The sequence below is a fragment of the Ranitomeya imitator genome, chromosome 5 (genome assembly GCF_032444005.1).
Source record: "Ranitomeya imitator isolate aRanImi1 chromosome 5, aRanImi1.pri, whole genome shotgun sequence".
NCBI lineage: Eukaryota > Metazoa > Chordata > Amphibia > Anura > Dendrobatidae > Ranitomeya > Ranitomeya imitator.
In genome coordinates this window covers 356,712,696-356,734,857 of record NC_091286.1, presented here as the reverse complement: position 1 = coordinate 356,734,857, position 22,162 = coordinate 356,712,696, and the positions used below count along the sequence as shown (strand labels likewise).

Genomic DNA, 22,162 nt, shown 5'->3' with positions numbered 1-22,162 from the left:
GCGTTCATACATATTGCTTTTATGGTGAAGAAAACAGGGGCTTGGTTTACAGTAGATGTAACTGGCAGCGATGAGCATTCATAATGTCTAAATCGTGTCATTGCTTTTAATAAAGGGACCTTATTGGTGCTTGAGCATGGTTATAAAACAAAGGGAGGTAATAAGGTGTGGTGCCATTCTCCCTGCATGTGATCATTGCGTGCTGGAGGTGCCCAGCTAGACACCTTGTAATGAATGTGTGTTGTCAGTGGAGAAGATATCGTTGATATACCGGTAATTTGTTTTTTTTGATTCTGTGGAACATCCTCCTAATGTATTTTATGGTTATATAAAAGCTTAAATGTATACCCTATATGAATCCTACAAAAACCTCACGGAGTAAATAGTCCAAACCTCAAGTGAGTAAACTATATCAAATCATTTTATTTTCTACACATCAACATACAATACTATACAACCTACACAAGACAAGGTACATCCAGAACTCGTATGTGAAGGACAAACACCATTGAAAGAATACTGAAAGTGAGATAAAGGTACTAAAAAAATATACAAGGAACACACAAAGTTAAAATCTAGAACCAAAGGAGAAAATCCAACCAATTCACAAAAAGGACGCAAAGCTGAGTTGTTCATTCAGGCCTTTCGGGGCCATGGTACCTAATGTAACTATCCAGCAGCATTCCACTTGGGCTAGCATGCGTTTCATATCACTTTCAATATTGTTTGATGCCCTGAGTGCCTATCAGCATGGAGGACCTATGACTTACTATCTGAAGAAACCCTTGAGTCCTGGTTATCAAAGAACAGCATGCCTATTCGTCTTATGGGACCTGAATAGTGCAGCATATATTCTTATTTATGATTTATTTATTTTTTACTTATTATTTTTTATGTTTTTTCTTTCACCATTTTCTTTATTTATATTTTATTCATTTTTTTTGTGAATATATAATTGTATGCTGAATAATCCTTTATGTTGGAAGAATATTATATGGTTACTAGATGGTGTCCCGATTCTAACGTGTCGGGTATTCTAGAATATGTAGGTAGTATATAGCACAGGCTACGTACTATATTGCACAGTAACGTAGTATATACCACAACCGACGTAGTATGTAACATAGCTACGTAGTATATGAGAGCTGCGTAGTATGTAACACAGCGTACGTAGTATATAGCCAAGCTATGTAGTATATAACACAACCACGTAGTATATAACATAGCCACGTAGTGTATTGCACAGGTATGTAGTATATTGGTCAGCCACGTAGTATATAGCAGAGCCATGTAGTATATAACATAGCCACGTAGTACCGTATATTGTAGAGCCACGTAGTATATTGCACAGGCACATAGTATACTGCACAGCCACGTAGTATATAACACAGTCACATAGTGTATTGCACAGCTACGTAGTGTATTGCACAGCTATATAGTATATTGGTCAGCGACGTAGTATATAGCAGAGCCACGTAGTATGTAACATAGCCACGTAGTATATTGTAGAGGCATGTAGTATATTGCATAGCTACGTAGTATACTGCACAGCCACGTAGTATATAACAGAGCCATGTAGTATATTGCACAGTCGACGTAGTATATAACAGAACCGACACAGCCAGACAGAAAGACAGACAGACAGAAAGACAGACAGACAGACGGAAGTGACCCTTAGACAATTATATAGTAGATATACACTTTATGATATGTATCTTTGCACTTTATTTCTTGCATTCTTTGCACATTTTTTGCACTTGTCACTTTAGCTATACACTGATAGGGTGTTAGTATTTTCACATATTGATGAGTGCTGTCTACTCCATATAATAGGATTTTTTTCTTAGTCACTGGATATCTGCTGCCTTTCCCTATATGGTGATTATAGTGCATTCGTATGTATGCCGCAATGGGGTTCTGGGTGTATTCTTCTTTAGATACCTCCCTGTTACCACGTACCTGCTGCTCTCAATCGTTCCCAAATACAAAATGGCATTTACAGCATGCGCGCCACAGCGGGTTCTGTTGCCCATCCCTCCCCGTATCCGGAAGTGACATAGTGGGAAGTGATGTCAACCCGCTCTGTGCACAGAGATGGCCGGGGGTGATGCGCTCTACATGCCTGATTTGGCGGTGCGCATGTGCCGAATACGGCGCTGTTGATTACATACAGCTGCGGGGTTGTGTTAAATAGCACTCAGGACACATACTTAGTTACAGCCCCCCGTGGAAGCCCATGCAAAACGCGCGCCGGGGCTGCAATTAGGACACGCATTAGCAGTGAATGATGGGTAAGGCCTGTATTCTCTTGATTGAGTGCTTTTCTTGGCTGTGTATGCATTTATGCCCGTATAATAACTGGACTAAGAGCACTTAATGATTTTTTGGCCCTGGATTCGGTCTTGCACTGTGCACTTTTAGAACATACCTTATATGTGCTAGGTCATTTTGTATACATATGTGTGCAGGCTAATCCCATCCTGCTACTTCAGTGGTGTTTGTCCTTCACATACGAGCTCTGGATGTACCTTGTCTTGTGTAGGTTGTATAGTATTGTATGTTAATGTGTAGAAAATAAAATGATTTTATATATTTTACTCACTTGAGGTTTGGACTATTAACTCCGTGAGGTTTTTGTAGGATTTATGTTTCTGGAGTGTCCTTTATGTTTGCCTAAGTTGACCCTTTATGGGCACATGGCCTGCTACTTGGATTAATATGTATCAGTGGAACCTGTTTTTATGTATACCTTATATGTATTGAAGCCCTGAAAAGGTTTTCACAACCCTTTCCCAAAAGTGATGGCATGTTGCTTTTGATCGGTGGTGTTCTGACCTCTGGAATATCTACAAATCTTCTGCATAAATTACCGATAGATGCAGCACTGCCCCATTCAAGGGCAATTTCCCTTACAGCTAGTTGGCCAAGGAGAGCATGAGGTCTGATCCCAATTGATCATAAAGTTATGGCGTATCCAAGCCATCTTCTAGCAAAAAACGTCATGTTCTAAGATGAGATTAAAATGTAATGGAAGGAACACTTGATTCGGCAGATGCTCACTGTTGGCCAGCATAGTCCTTTGTCTTCTGGCTATCTTGATGTCTGATATACTGCTCAACCTATTGTGATTAGTCACATGTATGAACAACAAATTTAAGTATCTTACCCTATAAATGATACCAAATGAGAGACCAAATGGATACTTCCATATAAGTCCACCTCTTAATACATTATCATTGATATAAATAATGATTATGATGGGTGTCTTGTTTTTCTTTTTAATTCAGTGAACTGAGAACAGTGGAAGAGCACCATGGAGGACGGGAGGCCAGTCTGGGCACCTCACCCAACTGATGGCTTTCAGTTGGGTAACATTGTGGATATTGGACCAGATTCTCTAACAATTGAGCCACTAAATCAAAAGGGAAAGGTAAGCTTTATTGTGTTTTACTACACCACTTTAGAAATTACATTGCTCTAAATATTTTTTCCATAGGGTCCTCATATTTTTGTTTTGCGTGCACCCGGTATAGTGTGTAAAGTCCCCTGAGATAGTCTTTATTTAAAGTTGAAGGAGTTCTGAGATTGACTATTTAGAAGCAATTTGTAACTGAAATGTAGAGTTTTAGGGAATTTTAATTCCTTGGCTTTATCTTGAGGATAAGACAGAACCAGTCTTCTGTAAATTAGCCATACATATGAGTTGAAAATGAATAATTTCAAGCATAAAGATCTTTAACCAGGTGAAATTGATCATTTTTGCCCACAGATGACTCGCAGTCATTGTTTGAAAAAAAAAGTTTAGGTACCTTCACACTGAACGATATCGCTAGCGATCCGTGACGTTGCAGCGTCCTGGCTAGCGATATCGTTGAGTTTGACACGCAGCAGCGATCAGGATCCTGCTGTGACATCGTTGGTCGGCGCAGAAAGTCCAGAACTTTATTTCGTCGCTGGACTCCCGCAGACATCGCTGAATCGGCGTGTGTGACGCCGATTCAGCGATGTCTTCACTGGTAACCAGGGTAAACATCGGGTTACTAAGCGCAGGGCTGCGCTTAGTAATCCGATGTTTACCCTGGTTACCAGTGTAAACGTAAAAAAAAGCAAACACTACATACTTACATTCCGGTGTCTGTCCCCCGGCGCTGTGCTTCTCTGCACTGTGTAAGCGCCGGCCGGAAAGCGCTTTCCGGCCGGCGCTTAGTGCAGAGAAGCACAGCGCCGGGGGACAGACACCGGAATGTAAGTATGTAGTGTTTGCTTTTTTTACGTTTACGATGGTAACCAGGGTAAACATCGGGTTACTAAGCGCGGCCCTGCACTTAGTAACCCGATGTTTACCCTGGTTACCAGGGGACTTCGCATAGTTGGTCGCTGGAGAGCTGTCTGTGTGACAGCTCTCCAGCGACCACATAGCGACGCTGCAGCGATCGGGATCGTTGTCTAGATCGCTGCAGCGTCGCTAAATGTGACGAAACCTTTAGTCATGATTTTTTTTTTTTTTCGTCTGATAGTTAGATAATAGATCTTCCATCGATAATCATTCTTCAAGGTTCATTTACTTGGCAAGATAATCATGAATGGATTGTCTTGATTGTCTTGCCATGTAAACAGGCCACCGATAAAGGTACCTTCACACTGGCCAACTTAACAACGATATCGCTAGCGATCCGTGACGTTGCAGCGTCATGGATAGTGATATCGTTGTGTTTGACACGCAGCAGCGATCTGGATCCTGCTGTGACATTGTTGGTCGGAACAGAAAGTCTAGAACTTTATTTCGTCGCTGGATCTCCCGCAGACGTTGCTGAATCGGTGTGTGTGACGCCGATTCAGCAATGTCTTCACTGGTATCCAGCAGGGCCGTGCTTAGTAACCCGATGTTTACCCTGGTTACCAGTGTAAATGTAAAAAAAATAAAACACTACATACTTACATTCCGGTGTCTGTCTTCCGGCGCTCTGCTTCTCTGCACTGTGTAAGCGCCGGCCGGCCGTAAAGCAGAGCACAGCGGTGACGTCACCGCTGTGCTTTCCGGACGGCGCTTACACTGTGCAGAGAAGCACAGCGCCGGGGGACAGACACCGGAATGTAAGTATGTAGTGTTTTTTTTTTTTTTTACGTTTACGCTGGTAACCAGGGTAAACATCAGGTTACTAAGCGCGTCCCTGCGCTTAGTAACCCGATATTTACCCTGGTTACCAGGGGACTTCGCATAGTTGGTCGCTGGAGAGCTGTCTGTGTGACAGCTCTCCAGCGACCACACAGCGACGCTGCAGCGATCGGGATCGTTGTCTAGATCGCTGCAGCGTCGCTAAATGTGACGGTACCTTAACTCAATGAATGTGCAAAACGAGCTTGTCCATCAGGTGAAATGATTTTTTATGCAGCATAAATGATCATCATCGTTCTCGGCGGTGCATTGTCCTGTGTGAACATTACTCACACTGTCACGACCAATGTGAGCCTATACGTGCTGAGTGATCTAGTACAGGTTCTCCATGCTCAGCATTTACTTTGGTTTGCCTGTATAAACAGGCATTCAAATAACTGCCGATTAGTGAACATCTTGTGCCGCTGGTTGGTCTGTGTAAATGGATTCTTACTTGTTTAGCTGGTGTCCTTGAACATATATGGTCATTTTGACCCAATATAAAGGCTCCCCATACTCATTAGGTCTCCTGATTTTCCACTGACAAATATTGGGTTGAGCAAAAAATCAACCAGTGTAAATGTAAACACTTGATCCTATTGTTCTCCAGCGACATGGTTTCTGCTGGCAGCTTTCGCCCCTCTTCTCATTAAAAGCATATGAAGGCTCAGCCAACAGCTTTCTTATGTCTATGAATATGACCAATATGGACTACAATTGTGTATGGTTTTGGTCAGTGAAATGATTAACCGGACGATTGGTTGCTCAACACTTAGGAGTAGATTGAGGCTAACTAATGTGTATTGCCATCTTTTATGTAAGTAGAACATCCTTGCTTTCCTGCAAGTCCTAAGTAGAAGTACAGTATATTAGAAAAAAAATAGATTTTTTTCTGATCACTAATATATTTATGTAGTGTGCACAATTTAGCCTATTATAAAGTATTTGTTTAAAGTTGAGTAACATAACAATACAACAGTGCTCTGTCCCTTGGCTGGCTAGACGTTTTAATCTAATAATTAGCAAAATGTTTAATCGTCAGCAACTTGCATATGAACGCAATGTTCACCTTCATAAATAATTCCCGTGCTTCCAAAATCAGTCTATGCCTATAGCTCCTATGGTTGCTTGTATGTCTCCATGGTTACAGACTACAAACAAACGCTGTGTAGTCTGATGCTGCAGTCATACTCACTTTTTTTTAATCAGATAAATTTTTATTGATCATAATAAATGTTATCTACTTATACAACAAGGTGCATTTGTGTTTTTTATTTTAGCAAGAAAATATACCCCTTCTCCCCCCTCCCTCCCTCAGATAACCAACCCCAACTTTCCCCCCCTCCTCCACAAGAAGATCTTCTTTATTACAAACATATTGCATTATTAACATTGTTTTCCACAACCTCTTAATCATTCCCATTTAGCCATGGCTGCCATAGCTTTTGAAAAAATCCCATCTTATTCCTCTTGGTATAGATGCTTTTTTCGAGCTGGACAATATGATTCACTTGTGCAACAAACTCTCGTCTGGTTGGAGGTTCCTCCCTAATCCAGTATCTCGCAATCACTTTCCTTGCAACGAAGAGCAATCTAGCTATTGCCATTTTGGCAGTTTCATCGGCCGACAATTCCTCCACATACCCAAGTATACAAACCACTGGATCCCTGGGAACCGCACATCCATAAAGCACCCCAATTTGGTTCAACACTGCTACCCAATACGAAAAGAGCCTGGGGCACACCCACAACATGTGAAGCATACCCGCCTCAGTCTGAGTGCACCTAGGGCACTCAGAATCCAATCTCACTCCGGCTTTGAACAACAAGTCAGGTGTCCTATAGGCCCTATTAACCACATACAGTTGCGACAGTCTCCCAGGCTCACTCATTGACAATTTAGGAATGTATTCCAGAATAGACCCCCATTTGTCATCGTCTATTTCCCCCAGTTCGGCCTCCCATTTCTCTCTAGCTTTAATCGGGTAATCCTCCAAAAATGTGTGTAATAAATCCCCATATACTTCCGATATAGCCCCCTTTGTTCCATTATTATTTAGTATACAGTCTAACATGAGATCCTTCTGAATCACTATGGGCCCCCTCCTCCTCTGTGCCTGAAAAGCGTGCTGAACTCTCCTATATTGATACCATTTCAACCCCGGAAACTGAAATTCCTGCTGAAGCGCATCATAAGACCTAAGACTCCCATTGTGAATCAGTTGTCCTAATAGCCTAATGCCCTTTTCCCTCCATTCTCCCATTCCTTCCATATGGTTAAATTCTTGAAGAGATGAGTTATCCCAGATAGGTGAAGTCATACTCACTTTGATCTGTACTGTAGTTCTTATGAACATATTTTTAATCAATACTATCATAAAAGTTACCGTATTTTTCGGACTATAAGACGCACCAGACCATAAGATGCACCCCAAATTTTCAGAAGGAAAATAGGAAAAAACGAATGCATCAAATGGGGGTCTGTCTTACAGTCTGAATTCAACTTACCGGGGGGAGGGAATCAGTGCTGGTGGGGCGGGGTCACAGGAGGTGTTCAAAGGTCTGATGATGATCTGACTCCCATCCCAGACTGGTGCGGCAGGTTCTGCGGTGTTCGGTGGTGCAGGGGGGCTCTGCCGATATCTTGTGACAGCCCGGAGCCCCTGCACATCCATTGCTGCAATACAGTGGCATCCAGAAAAATGGTCGCCGGAGGTGGCGCATGTGCAGATTGAGTTCTCATTGCCGAGATCTCAATCTGCACATGCGCTGCCTCAAGCGGCCATTTTCCCGGAGGCCACCACATTGCAGCAATGGAAGTGCAGGGGCTCCACACTTTCACAAAATGACGGCAGAGCCCTCGCACCACTGAGCACCCCCTCTTCCCAGCCCAGGGCCGTTGGAATCGCCCGACTCATGCTGCCGCCACACTCCTCGTAAGTACATTCCGACTATAAGACACCCCCCCAATTTTTTGGGGGAAAAAAGTGCATCCTATAGTCTGATTTATACTGTACATCATTTTAGGTACAATGTAACAATAAAATAATGTATTGGAGAACATCTCCTTTATCTTTCTGTACTTGTTTGTATTCTACTTTTATTTATTGTACACCAATTTCTTTTGTAAGTCTTTGCATGAGATCTAGTTATGCTCACAGTGTGCATTTTATTATGTTTCTATAGAATTTTTTGGCAGCTATAAACCAGGTTTTTCCTGCAGAAGAGGACACCGCGAAACATGTGGAAGACAACTGTACGTATCTACGGTGTTTGGCTCCTTTTCTATGTGTACATTCACACCTTTTCTTGGGATGTAGGTGTATGTTACATGCTGTTGTGTGTGTGCTTTTCAGCTGGTTTAACCAGTTTGTGACATCATTGTATTTGAATAAATCAGTATCTCTATGTCCTTAAAAATGGGTTTTGTAAGCCTGGGAACCCATGATATACAGCACATGAATGCTGCAGTATTCGGCAGTCATTTTCAGCAGTACTAATCCTTTGCACTGACGAATCCCTTTATCATTACATGGATAAGTTACCCATTAACAAGGAATTGGTCTTTATAACTGGAAACTCTATAATTGTTACTCACATTCATGCGGAAGACAATTACTGTGCAAAGTCCAGTTCCATTTATCTTTTGTATGTGACATTCCCACTATGAGCTTATTGCTTATTGTTATCCATTATAATTGGCCTTTAACTTGTTATACATCTGTTTATAGATGTCACTTTTTTTAAAAAACAAAACAAAACAAAAAACTTCCCTTCCTGTATTGTCCCTATAGATATATAGGACAGGAAGGCGTACATATTATATTGCAGCTGAATGATTTGGAGGTAATTACAGAGCAATGTCATAGAATAATATTCTCCAGTTTTTTTATTTTCGACTGTATTTTTGTAAATAGCCAAGCGCTTCCCTCAGAAGTCCCATACACAATGAATGAAGCAGAGGCCGAGGATGCACACCTCTGATCCATTCAGGACGGAACTGCAGAGTCCCTTTTTGGGGATTATAAAGCCCCAATTCCAGCAGTTCGGTTCCACAGTGAACGGCAGTCGGAACCCCCTGTGGTTTTAAGAGCCTTATAGGTGTTTACTCTGCCGTAAACAGGCTGTCCAGGTTTCCTAATTTTTAAATGAAGTGGTAAAATGAAAAAAAAAAAAAAGTCAAATCTTCTTTTATGACCAATCCTCTGTTGCCCAATCCCAGGTCCTACAGTAATGACATCCCAAAGTCGTGGTGTGTGAACACTGCAACCCATCACTGACCAAAGCTGAACCACTGATTGGCGGCACCCTCACATGCTCCTGTGGTGGGATATGATTAATGATGAGCGAGTGTACTCGTTGCTCTGGTTTTTCCCGAGCACGCTCGGGTGACCTCCGAGTATTTAGAACTGCTCGGAGATTTAGTTTTCATCACCGCAGCTGAATGATTTACAGCTACTAGACAGGCTGAGTACATGTGGGAGTTGCCTGGTTGCTAGGGAATCCCCACATGTAATCAAGCTGGTTAGTAGCTGTAAATCATTCAGCTGCTGCAATGAAAACTAAATCTCCGAGCAGTCATAAATACTCTGAGACCACTCAAGTGTGCTCGGGGAAAACCAGAGCAACGAGTACACTCGCTCATCACTAGATATGACTATTTTAATTTCATTTTGTCTTTTTTTCGAATAGCTTAAAAATTGATTGGTAGCCTATAGTGATGAGCCAACGTGCTCGGTTGCTAACAGAGTGTCTCCGGCGTGCTCGCATAATATGTTCGAGACCTCGCGGCTGCATTTTTTGTGACTGTTAGACAGCCGCAACACAAGCAGGGATTACCTAACACACAGCCATTCCCTACATGTGTTGTAGCTGTCTAACAGCCGCGGGGACTCGAACATATTATTCGAGCATGCCGAAGACATGTGGTTAGCACACGAGCATGCTCGAATAAGACCGTATCCGAGCATGTTCGCTCATAATTAGTAGCCTACATTAGAGTTGAGCCCCTTGGACAAATACCAATGTGCCAGTTCTGAACACACAGACACCTGGAGAAACCTAAAAGAGGTGTTTCTGGTGTACAGTGATAATGACCTGTCCTTCAAATAGATCAAGAAGGAGAAAGAAGGCGCACCTTGTGCGGATCAACAAGGTAGGAGATCTGAGAATGATTAAATTACTGCTCACCTATGGAAGACCTGCAACTGAGGCACGTCACTGGGTAAACTGGACGAGAACTCTGTTAGGTGCTGGTCTTCAAGATACCGTTGGGGTCCAGATCCAAGTAGTAGAAAAAATTGGATTTTCAGGTGGTGCATATAGCGCTGCCCAGAGTCATCAGTGTCCAAACATGAGGCAAAAATTATTTAAAAACAAATATTTAAAATGTACTGCTACGCGTTACGGAGTTGTCCTTCGAATAGATGAATATGGCGTGTTATGCTCTGTACTGCTTACAGTGCCCATACATATGTATGGCGTCTTACAGTACCTCTTCATGTCTTCGGCTCATGATGGATAATGGAGATTTTCCCCGTTGAGTTCCATAAAAATTGGACAGAAACAAAATCTGAGCCAATACAGGGGTATTCTCCACTAGTAACAATGCTTCTAAGGAGCAATATCTCTGCACCAATGTACGCCAACATGTGAATAGTTAAATCCACAAATGTGAACATCACCTAAGTGATATGATCTACCTTTGCGTTTAGTACACGCTGTACTATATACCTTTTTTAGTCTACTACGCTATTCCAAACCGCATTAAAGGTATACCAACATGTACCAACCTTATGGATGCCAAATGGACACTCCTTTGGCCTCTGCCAAATAAGTGGAGCCTTACAGATTAGCTTGGAAGGCTCCAGTCATAGACTCTAGGCCTAAGGAGGTAGCATTATATGAAAACTAATGAAGAAAAGCATCGAAATATGCAAAAAGTCATGTCTGCTGTATGTGATCTTTCAAAACCAACACATTTTGCCAGGATTTAACTTCCCAGCATGAAACACAATGGTGGAGATTCACCTTTTATACTCTGCCAGTGTCTTCTTTATTATATGAGTTGTTTTATGAATGACCGTTATTGTAATATCCCAGCAGACAAGTTTTCAGTAAGGTATAGAAGGTCAGTCCTAGTTGTAAACTAATAATTCTCTCGTTATTTTGTTTGCAGGTTCTTTGATGTATCTCAATGAAGCTACCCTCCTCCATAACATTAAAGTTCGATATAGTAAAGATAAAATATATGTAAGTCTCTGTACAATCAATTTGTTTTTACAGTAGATCTATCAAGAACGGGGAGAAAAAATTCAAATATAATGATTGTTACTAAATCCCCCCGATAAATTTTTGACGTTGCCTATTTTCACTGCTCAGAAATACAGTGACTGACATTCCCAGCATAATGGATAGGTTGTTTAGAAATCTCATGCCCACTATGTTTTATTTATTTATTTTTTTACACCACATAAACTTAGGCTAGGTTCACATTGCGTTAATGGGTGTCCGCTAGCGGACTACGTTACATGGCGAAATTGTCGCAATTAACGCCATGCAACGGATCCGTTAGCGCACCCATTGACGGCAATGTGCTAACGGATCTCTAGCGCATCGCTAGCGCATGCCATTTTCGGCACGCGCTAGCGATGTCCCGTTAGTTTCGGACGGACCGTGGACGCTGCTTGCAGCGTCCGAGGTCCGTTCCTCGCTAGCGCAGATCTGGTATCTGCGCTAGCGGGATCGCCAAACGCGATCCCTTTTGGGACATTGCGTTAGCGCAATCCGCTAGCATATGCGCTAAACGGATTGCCCTAACGCAATGTGAACCTAGCCTAACCTGCGGTGCGTGTTTGAAATCTGCAACCTGTCATTTTGTATTGCGGGTACGCCGAGTTCTATGTGTGGATTTTTCACATAGAATTACATTAGATGCAGAAAATCTGCAGGTAAAAAATGTACGTAATCCTCACATGCCTGTGTCAATAAAGTTTTGTCAAAGCCAAATACCAGGAAGTATAAAAACAAAGCGCCTTCATGTAAAACATAACATATTAAAAAGAGACGAAAAAACACAGTGTAATAGCGTTTAAAAAAATGCAAGTAACCTAATTTACAGAATAAGTGCTGAAATGCTGTAATAATCTGTAACTAATTACTCATTGTGGATGTTTTCACACCTTAGGGTATGTTCACACGTGATGGTATTGCAGTGTTTTTGCTCCATACTGTACTCAGCGTATTACACTATTAGCAAAATAAATTGGATTTCTGAAATCTCATGTTCGCACTGCTTTTATTTCCATGGACATGTTAATCGTCAGTGTTTTTTCCAGTCTGATACATGTCAATTCTTTCAACTTTTTTTTAGTAATTTTTACCCATTATAATGAATGGGAAAAAAACACATATATTGTGTGCAGCAGTTTTCCTGTCATCACTCTCTAGTTTTTGGTACAGAAAAATGAACTGCAATTACGTTATGTGAGCATACTCTTACAGTATATACACACAGTAACTAGGAGTTACTTGCGGACTAGCTCACTCATGGAAATGCCGCAGATTTGCTCTAACCTTTTTTTTTTGTTATGCGATGCAGAGTAGAATAATATATATATATTTTTATTTATTTCACCACTCTGTTGCAGGGATATTAGCAATCAGTATATTTGGCACATAAGCAGTTATTTTTAAAGTCCAAGTGAGGATTCCCAGAGAGATTTCACTGGGGGCGTGTACTTCTTCCTGTTCTGTTGCTGACCAATAATAAATAGGCATCAGCACACTGGGGAAAGAAGAACAAGCCCCCACAATGGAATTGAGAGACAGTCTTATTTCTTCACTACAGAGTGATGACAAGGGCTGGAGCACAGCAGACCTGAGTGTGGTGATCTAACAGCTTTTAGGTCTCATTTCTAGCAGTCTCGTTACAAACACTTTTAGGAGCTCTCTTCTCATAGTGCAGCTAACTCTACCAATCATAAGCAGGCATCCATATACAAGGGGAAAAGAACACGCCCCCACTACAACTTAAACAGGCCCGATGTGAGACATAATGACAGAGCATGCAGTTTGAGGAGAGAAGCAGTACAGTTGGGAGCACTACACTTGCTTTGACTCATTTGAATTTTAGAGGAGAACTACTAGAAGTGTTTGTAAGGAGACTTTTGCTGTACTGCCCCTCCCCCTACACGGACTATCAGAGATGAGAGCTGAAATGTGTCTGTTAATCACGCTCGGCTCTGCTGTGCTCCAGCACGTCAGTCATCACGCTGCAGTGAGGAGAGCAGACTGTTTATCAATGCTATTGTGGGGCAAGTTATTCTTTCTCCAGGGTGTTGCTTCCTACTTATGATTGGTAAGAGTCAGAAAGGGGAAGAATTACATGACCGCAGTGAAATCTCTCTGATAATGCCTCCTTGTACGTAATTTTTTTTAACGGTTTAGGTGCCAGATACTTTGATAGCTAATATCTCTACGATGAGGAGGCAAAAAGAAAAATGTTTTATTCTGCTCTGCTGCGAATATTATCAGGTGTCCATTTTAACATGAAAAATTTGGTGAAAGGTCATCTTTAAAAAAGTGGATGACCAAATGGTTACTTTTTCTATAGAGTGGCGGTCTTTGTCAGACTAGATAGTTACTAATGTAGCTCGAGGCTTGCCTGACTTCATTCTCTTTTTCCTTGTTTTTAAGCGGAACGTGCACAGGTCTCCTTTGACACCTCCTGGCTCATATGACAGGCTTAATCTTTTATACTACTATCAAGTTGCCTAATTGTGCTTAATTAATTCTGACCAAATTACAAAAGTAATCTTGCCATCTGCCAAAACAGTGACAGCTGCAATATAGGGTTGACACTGTTTCCTAGGCGAAATAATGGTAATTGACACCTACGTTTTAGCTTTTTGCGCTTTTCATCTGCTTAAGCATAGGGTTAATAAACTGTCTAGTAAAGCTTGGGTTTTACTCTTCTGGTTCTTTATGTTTTGTTTTTAATTTTGATTCTCGACTAGGACATTCTTGGCAATTTCTATCACTTCAAGAGTTGAACACTTTAACTTTAGGGTAACATCATAGTACCAGAAAGACTGCTTTGTATTAATCTATAGTTTGTGCAGTTTTAGTTCTTGTCCATGCTTAACGGATTGTGACTTAAGAAAGTAAAGTATATATTTAGGCACAAGGAGCCTGATTCTTCATGTGTGATTTTTTGGGAAGTCACTTTTTTTCCTTGAATTTTTCAAAACAGTGCACATAGTTCATGGATTTTATGTAAAATCAAAAATGTGATATTTTTTTTTGGTCTTTTAACTTGTTTAGTGTTTTTTTTTATTCAAAAACTCTGCAAGCTTTGCTAAAATGTTGCAACATTTTGTCAAAAATGTCAGATGTACGTGAAATAACTCCAGTTGTATATTTGCACAAAAACCGCTGCAAATTTTTAAAATGTCATAATTGATAAATTAGCCGAAAACATCTGGAAATCCCAAACTCTGCAAACAATGATGAATCTAAAAAAACCCCCCCATGCAAACGTGTAAAATAGGCTTAAAAAAAGTGCAACAAAAAGAATGAGGCGCAAGTGAAAAACGGCAAAAAACTGTGGAAAAAGAGGGACAAATACAATAAAGAATTTGCCCAAACATTTTTTCTGGTACTGGTATAAAGCATTGCTGTTTGTGTTGAAAGTTTATTTATTGCTACTTTTGTCTTTTTTTTACTAGACCTATGTGGCCAATATTTTGATAGCGGTGAATCCATATTTTGATGTCCCCAAACTCTATACCTCCGAGTATATTAAAATGTACCATGGTCGATCACTGGGAACTTTACCACCACATGTATATGCGATAGGTATGTATTATTGCTTCCTAATTGTCTTTGTCTTGTTTTTGCATTCATTTATGCTTCTGCAAAATATTTAGTTTAGTCAGCATTTCTGCCAGGATTTAATAAATTGAAATGTGTCTTAGATTTATTATATTTTGATCAGGCACCTGTTCTTAAAGGGAACCTGTCACCCCCAAAATCGAAGATTCTGTAATGCTGTAGATGTATCCTGAAAGATGAGAAAAGAGGTTAGATTATACTCACCCAGGGGCGGTCCCGCTGCGGTCTGGGTCCCATGGGTGTCGTGGTCTGGTCCGGGGCCTCTCATTTTCTTACGATGACGTCCTCTTCTTGTCTTCACGCTGCGGCGCAGGCGTACTTTATCTGCCCTGTTGAGGACAGAGCAAAGTACTGCAGTGTGCAGGTACTGGTCCTCTCTGACCTTTCCCGGCGCCTGCGCACTGCAGTACTTTGCTCTGCCCTCCACATGGCAGATAAAGTACGCCTGCGCTGGAGCCACAGCGTGAAGACAAGAAGAGGACGTCATCCTTTGAAGATAGGAGGCCCCGGACCGGACCGCTTGCCTTCTCAGCATCCAAGGTTGGCTCCCTGCCGTTGCTCTGGTCTCAGTGTTTTAGCTGCAGTAGCGACGTCCTATTAACAGTACGGATCACCGCTGTAGCTAATCACTGAGCTCGGCAACTCATACTGTCTACTTCGGCACAGCCAAAGCATTCAGTGATTGGCTATAGTGGTGAAGTGCACTGATGACTGTAGCCAAAATGCGGAGGCTTGAGCAGCCACAGGGAGCTGGTGCTGGAGGCCCCCTGAAAGGTGAAGAATTAAAAAAAAACAAATAAGAAAAACTGTACTCTTTTCCAGGGCTGTCACTATTTATCCACCATGACTACTTTGTTCCCGTTTAGTCTCCTGGCGTAAATGATGTCACATGACAACTACAACCAATCAGTGGCTGCTGATAACCTGCAGCCTTTACATTCAGTCCAAACCGCAAAGCAGTCATGAGACATTGAGCATGCCAGGAGACTAGTTGGGGACAGAGTAGCCAGTAGTAAGGGTCTTCAACAGACTGGGAGGTGAATACAGTGTTTCGTTTTGGAATAAAATGGAATAATAAATGGAAAACTAAACTAAACCAATATACATAATGTTGCACTGAGAACATGAAAACTTAAAATCCCCTTCAGGGGCACAGCATACTAAATGGTAAATGTGGTTCTTGTGAAAAGACTTTTTGGACAACTAGAGTTAAATGACCTATTAACGCGTTAGTCATTGGTCATTGACAGGGCTGCAATTAAAGAAGAACTAAAACTACCTCCCTATTATGACTTTTCTGAGTCGCTCCTTATAGAAACAAACTTAAAGTAAATCACTACTGTTAGTTGTGAGTTGCTGAAGCATTAAATTGTTGTTTATTACAATACATTTTGTTCCAGCTGATAAGGCTTTTCGAGACATGAAGGTTTTGAAGATGAGCCAATCAATCATCGTGTCTGGAGAGTCGGGAGCCGGCAAGACAGAAAATACAAAGTTTGTTCTGAGGTTTGTGTACAGTAAATGAATAAGATTTCTCCACATTTTAGAATATTGAATCCGTGATATAATTTCTACATTCATTGCATTAATTCCTCAAATTAGCTATAGGCATGGTGAAAAAACATCTGTAAAGTATCCTTCCTTGCGGAGGTATTATTCGATGGTTCTTGTTAAACCTTATATTAATTAAGATATTATTTTCTGACCGTATTACAAGTGAGCAATAGATTGTATTTGCCATGAGCATGATAGTAGCACAGTGGGCATGGGATTTCTATAAATCCCACCTACTGTGCTTGTAATGTAGAACACAGCTTTTTGGACGCTACAATTCCTGACCGAGGGTGCATACCCTTACTCCTGTTGATCTTGGTCCTTCAGAGCTTCATAATCTTGTGTTCAGGCCCTTACAATGCTTGACCAGAAAGCAACCCTCACACAGCTTGAGTAATATATTGTATACGTGTGTATGTGTGTACAGTGCCTTGCGAAAGTATTTGGCTCCCTTGAACTTTTCAACCTTTTCCCACATGTCATGCTTCAAACATAAAGATACCAAATGTAAATTTTTGGTGAAGAATCAACAACAAGTGGAGCACAATTGTGAAGTTGAAGGAAATGTATTGGTTATTTAAAATTTTTGTGGAAATTCAAAAACTAAAAAGTGGGCGTGCAATATTATTCAGCCCCTTTACTTTCAGTGCAGCAAACTCACTCCAGAAGTTCATTGCGGATCTCTGAATGATCCAATGTGCCCTAAATGCCTAATGATGATAAATATAATCCACCTGTGTGTAATCAAGTCTCCGTATAAATGCACCTGTTCTGTGATAGTCTCAGGGTTCTGTTTGAAGCACAGAGAGCATCATGAAGACCAAGGAACACAACAGGCAAGTCCGTGATACTGTTGTGGAGAAGTTTAAAGCCAGATTTGGATACAAACTGATTTCCAAAACTTTAAACATCCCAAGGAGAAATGTGCAAGCGATCATACTGAAATGGAAGGAGTTTCATACCACTGCATATCTACTAAGACCCGGCCGTCCCTCTAAACTTTCATTTCAAACAAGGAGAAGACTGATCAGAGATGCAGCCAAGAGGCCCATGATCACTCTGGATGAACTGCATAGATCTACAGCTGAGGTGGGACAGTCTGTCCATAGGACAACAATCAGTCTTACACTGCACAAATCTGGCCTTTATGGAAGAGTTGCAAGAAGAAAGCCATTTCTCAAAGATATCCATAAAAAGTGTCATTTAAAGTTTGCAACAAGCCACCTGGGAGACACACTAAACATGTGGAAGAAGGTGCTCTGGTCAGATGAAACCAAAATCAAACTTTTTGGCAACAATGCCAAACGATATGTTTGGCGTAAAGGCAACACAGCTCATCACCCTGAACACACCATCCCCACTGTCAAACATGGTGGTGGCAGCATCATGGTTTGGGCCTGCTTTTCTTCAGCAGGGACAGGGAAGATGGTTAAAATTCATGGGAAGATGGATAGAGCCAAATACACGACCATTCTTGAAGAAAACCTGTTTTAGTCTGCAAAAGACCTGACATCAGGACAGAGATTTGTCTTCCAACAAGACCGTAATCCCAAACATAAAGCAAAATCTACAATGGAAGGGTTCACAAACAAACATATGCAGGTGTTAGAATGGCCAAGTCAAAGTCCAGACCTCAATCCAATCAAGAATCTGTGGAAAGAGCTGAAAACTGCTGTTCACAAACCACCTCCGTCAAACCTCACTGGGCTCGAGCTGTTTGCCAAGGAAGAATGGGCAAGAATTTCAGTCTCTCGATGTACAAAACTTATAGAGACATACCCCAAGCGACTTGAAGCTGTAATAGCAGGAAAAGGTGGCGCAACAAAGCATTAACTGAAAGGGGCTGAATAATATTGCACGCCCCACTTTTCAGTTTTTGAATTTCCACAAATATTTAAAATAACCAATAAATTTCTTTCAACTTCACAATTGTGTTCCACTTGTTGTTGATTCTTCACCAAAAATTGACATTTGGTATCTTTATGTTTTGAAGCATGACTTGTGGGAAAAGGTTGAAAAGTTCCAGGGAGCCGAATACTTTAGCAAGACACTGTATATGCCATTGACTGTATGTTTTGGGTTGTTGGCTTGCTGCTGAATACATGTGGATCCAATCCATGGTGTTGTATGATGGATAAGTATCTGCCTGTGTTTCTCAGCATTGAGGACACTAAGAAATGGGCAGAAGACCAGAAAAGCAGTGGTTTTAACAAGGAAACTGTGCAGCAGATGAAAGGCACATATTGCTTACTTCTCTTCAAAGCTGGAAGATGCCCAGCAGTGCCATCAGCTCACATCTTTTCAGAATCAGAAGAAACTTGCAGGATATTCCGGACACTGCCAGTGGATGAAGGATTAAGCTTAAATGTTTCTGAGGAAGGAGTTTGATCAACTCCAAAATGCGCAATACAATAAAAACTCTTCATCTACCTGAATTTGGACATCCTTCATCTACAGGCAGCACCTGGATTGTCCCACATGTTTTTTTCTCATTTTGAAACTTTCATTTCAGTTCCAGTAATATATGCCTAGGAACCAGCGGTCGGAGCTGCAGTAGTCTCTAGTGGACTCTCACCCCCTCTCCAGTGTTGTGTTTGCTATGCACAACGTCCCCAGGTGAACAGTGCATTATCTGGTATTGAAACTAAATCCACAGAGCGCTTTCTCTATTTTTGTATTATCCGCTAACAGCTGGCAGAAACCAATGGGACTCAGCTACACCCTCCTTCTGTTTGGAGACGTCTAACTGAAAGTGGTCTTTATGGAAAAATAGTGGCCAAAAACCATACCTTCAAATGGACTAATGAGTTAAAATGTAAAATATTTGGCTTTAACCAAAGGCAGTTACTCATCTTTGCAAGTTTGGGAATTTAGTCAAGATTAATGGTGTTCTTCATGATATTTGGAACATCTTCCCTGACTAGTTTCTTCAAGAAATAGAAAAGTTGATGCTTTGATAGCTAAGATTAAGACCTCAGTTTGTGGTTGAAACACGTCGCCTTTTTCTCATGTCTTGCTCCTTTTAGACAACCTAGCGCCATGCAATTTTAACAAGAGTCAACTTTCTTTAATGTACATACATTACTATAACTATTGAAACACGATTCACTTTGGCTGTGATTGGAGACCCTCTGCTGAACAGCCTATGTAAGTCGGGTGTTCTTAAATACATATAGTAGTGTGCAAATGAACAATCGTTTTAGGCAGGAAATGGAAAAAAAATTCAAATTAAGAATGGTTTTAAAAAAACAAGTGTTAAGAGTTTGTTTATAGCAATTAACAGAATGCAAATTAATTACCAATAGAGAAATCAAATCAATATTTGGTGTAACCACCCTTCTCAGCATTGACATAGTTGATTTGACCAAATTCCCATCTCCCATTTGCTGAATTGGAGCCCCAAACTTGCAAGGAACCTCCACCATGCTTCATTGTTGCCTGCCACATTATTGTACCACTCTCCAGCCTTTCAGAGAACAAACCCTTCGGTTAAAACCAAATATTTCACATTTTGACTTATTAGTGCAGTACACCTGCTGGTATTTTTCTGCAACCCAGTTCCTATGTTTTCACATGCAGTTGTCTCTTGGCGTTATTTCCATGTCGATGTTATTGCTTTTTGGCTGCAATTCTTCCATGAAGACTTCTGGCCAAACTTTTTTAGATCCTGGATGGATGTAGTTGAGGGTCCCACTGGTTGCTTCCAGTTCTGAGCTGATCACTGAGTACTGGTGGACATTTTTCATTTTAGAAGAGAAGTAATCATGATGTGTCTTTCAGCTGAAGTTTCGTTGGCTGACCTCTACGTTACAGCTCTTGATGTTGTCCTCAATGCTGAGAAATACAGGCAAATACTTATCTGTCATGCAGTACTATCATGGATGCATCAGATTGTCTTCAGATTTATCCTATAGCAGGTCGATACCAGACATACACTCATTGTCATTAAGAACTTTCTTAAGTGTGCAGAAGAATAAGGAGTCCTGGAATTGATGATATGGGCACCACAGAGCCCTGGACACATAATGATCAAATCTGTATGTGATAACATGAAGAAAAAGAAGAATTTACTCAAGCCTACATCCACAAATCTGTGGTTGTTCCAAACATCTTGGAGAACCAATCTCCCTGTTGAGTGCCTTTCAAAAACTATGTGCAAGTGGACCTAGAAGAATTGATCCTTTTGATGCTGTTTTCAAAGCAAAGTGTGGTTACACCAAATGTTGATTGGCTTTAAATTTCTCTTTTATGTGTTCAGTTTGCATTTTATTTGATGAAAATAAACCAATAACTGTTCCATTCTTCAAAGCATTCTTACTTGCTATTCCAGCACCACTCCTAAGGAGGACACCACTTGTCTCCATTTACTTCCTTCAAGAAATACCTTTCGCCTATCCACATCATTGCTATACCCAATGTCTGACCTTAGCTGTAATTTTGTGGTGTAGGGCATCAGTCTGCTGAAGCTAGTGATTGGCCTGTGGGGGACACTGGTCAGCTATAGTTGTGAAAATATTTTTTGAATACTATATATTCTTTTTACAGATATCTCACGGAGTCTTACGGTTCTGGACAGGATATTGATGAGAGAATTGTAGAAGGTATGTGACATTTATTTTTGAGCCGTAAATTATTAAGTAGTGTTACTGGAAGTGATATTTTGTTCTTTTGGAAATTAATTATCATGGAGTGACATTAAATTTGATTTTTTTTTTGTGTAAGGGATTTATAGCTCCTAGATTTTTCTTTAATTTACTTTGTGATAAGACGTGTGCTCTTTAATCAGGGGCATCTAGGTGAAGTTATCAAAGATTAAATTAGTGGGAACCAAAGGCATTGTAAGCATCTCCTGACATGTACTGTACCTCCTACAAGCGGTGTAGCACTGTATAGGTTTATATGCCTCTCCCTTAGGGTCCTGTTTTTGAAGAATAAAATTGATTGGTGTAGTCAATACTGGTATTCCATACAATAAAGAAAAAAGAAAAGCTAGGCCAAAAGAATACTCCATTGTGTCCAGTGGAAACAATGTGCAGTTTCATGGCTCATCTGCCAAATATTGTTTTAACACCCAGTGTGGATAGAGACTTAGACCTGGTCACACATCTATGGTTCAAGGTCCAAGTACGAACCCCAATGCAAGTATTGTCCGCTGGTCTCCTGACCCGAACTCAACAGCCTTCTATTTGATAATGGGGCTGTCTACTTTGCAGCCGCTCCATGCATTGCGGCCTTAGTAGGGATATTTTGAAGATGGAGATCCTTTGACCGCTGGTGTGCATACTTTCCTACTTTTAACTCTTGATTAACAATATGTAAATGATGGCCCAGTCTAACGTTGTTCTGTTTGGTGACTGTTATTACTCCAGATGACATAAGTCACTGAAATAGTGACCCATTTTTCACAAGTTAAGGGACATGTTTCTGTGTTTATATACTATAGAAAAGGCCCATTCTCAAGTGTCCTACAAGAGCTTTACCAATTCGCTCTTACTTGAGAAGCGCTCCTCTACATCACAAGCTGCTTTTATTTGCTACTTCGCTCTTACTTGAGAAGCG

At 41.0% G+C, this 22,162-nt stretch overlaps 1 protein-coding gene across 6 annotated transcripts in view; it reads left to right on the top strand.

Annotated features, from left to right (window-relative positions):
• MYO6 (myosin VI) overlaps positions 1-22,162 on the top strand; it is a 326,341-nt gene that overhangs the window by 90,445 nt on the left and 213,734 nt on the right. For all 6 annotated transcript variants that reach the window (XM_069726515.1, XM_069726516.1, XM_069726514.1 and 3 more), the window contains exons 2-7: positions 3,288-3,430; positions 8,342-8,411; positions 11,334-11,407; positions 14,884-15,013; positions 16,450-16,555; positions 21,149-21,204. In XM_069726515.1, coding sequence (XP_069582616.1) covers positions 3,314-3,430; positions 8,342-8,411; positions 11,334-11,407; positions 14,884-15,013; positions 16,450-16,555; positions 21,149-21,204 — 553 coding nt within the window. In that variant the 5' untranslated portion in view covers positions 3,288-3,313. The remainder of the gene's footprint in view (positions 1-3,287; positions 3,431-8,341; positions 8,412-11,333; positions 11,408-14,883; positions 15,014-16,449; positions 16,556-21,148; positions 21,205-22,162) is intronic.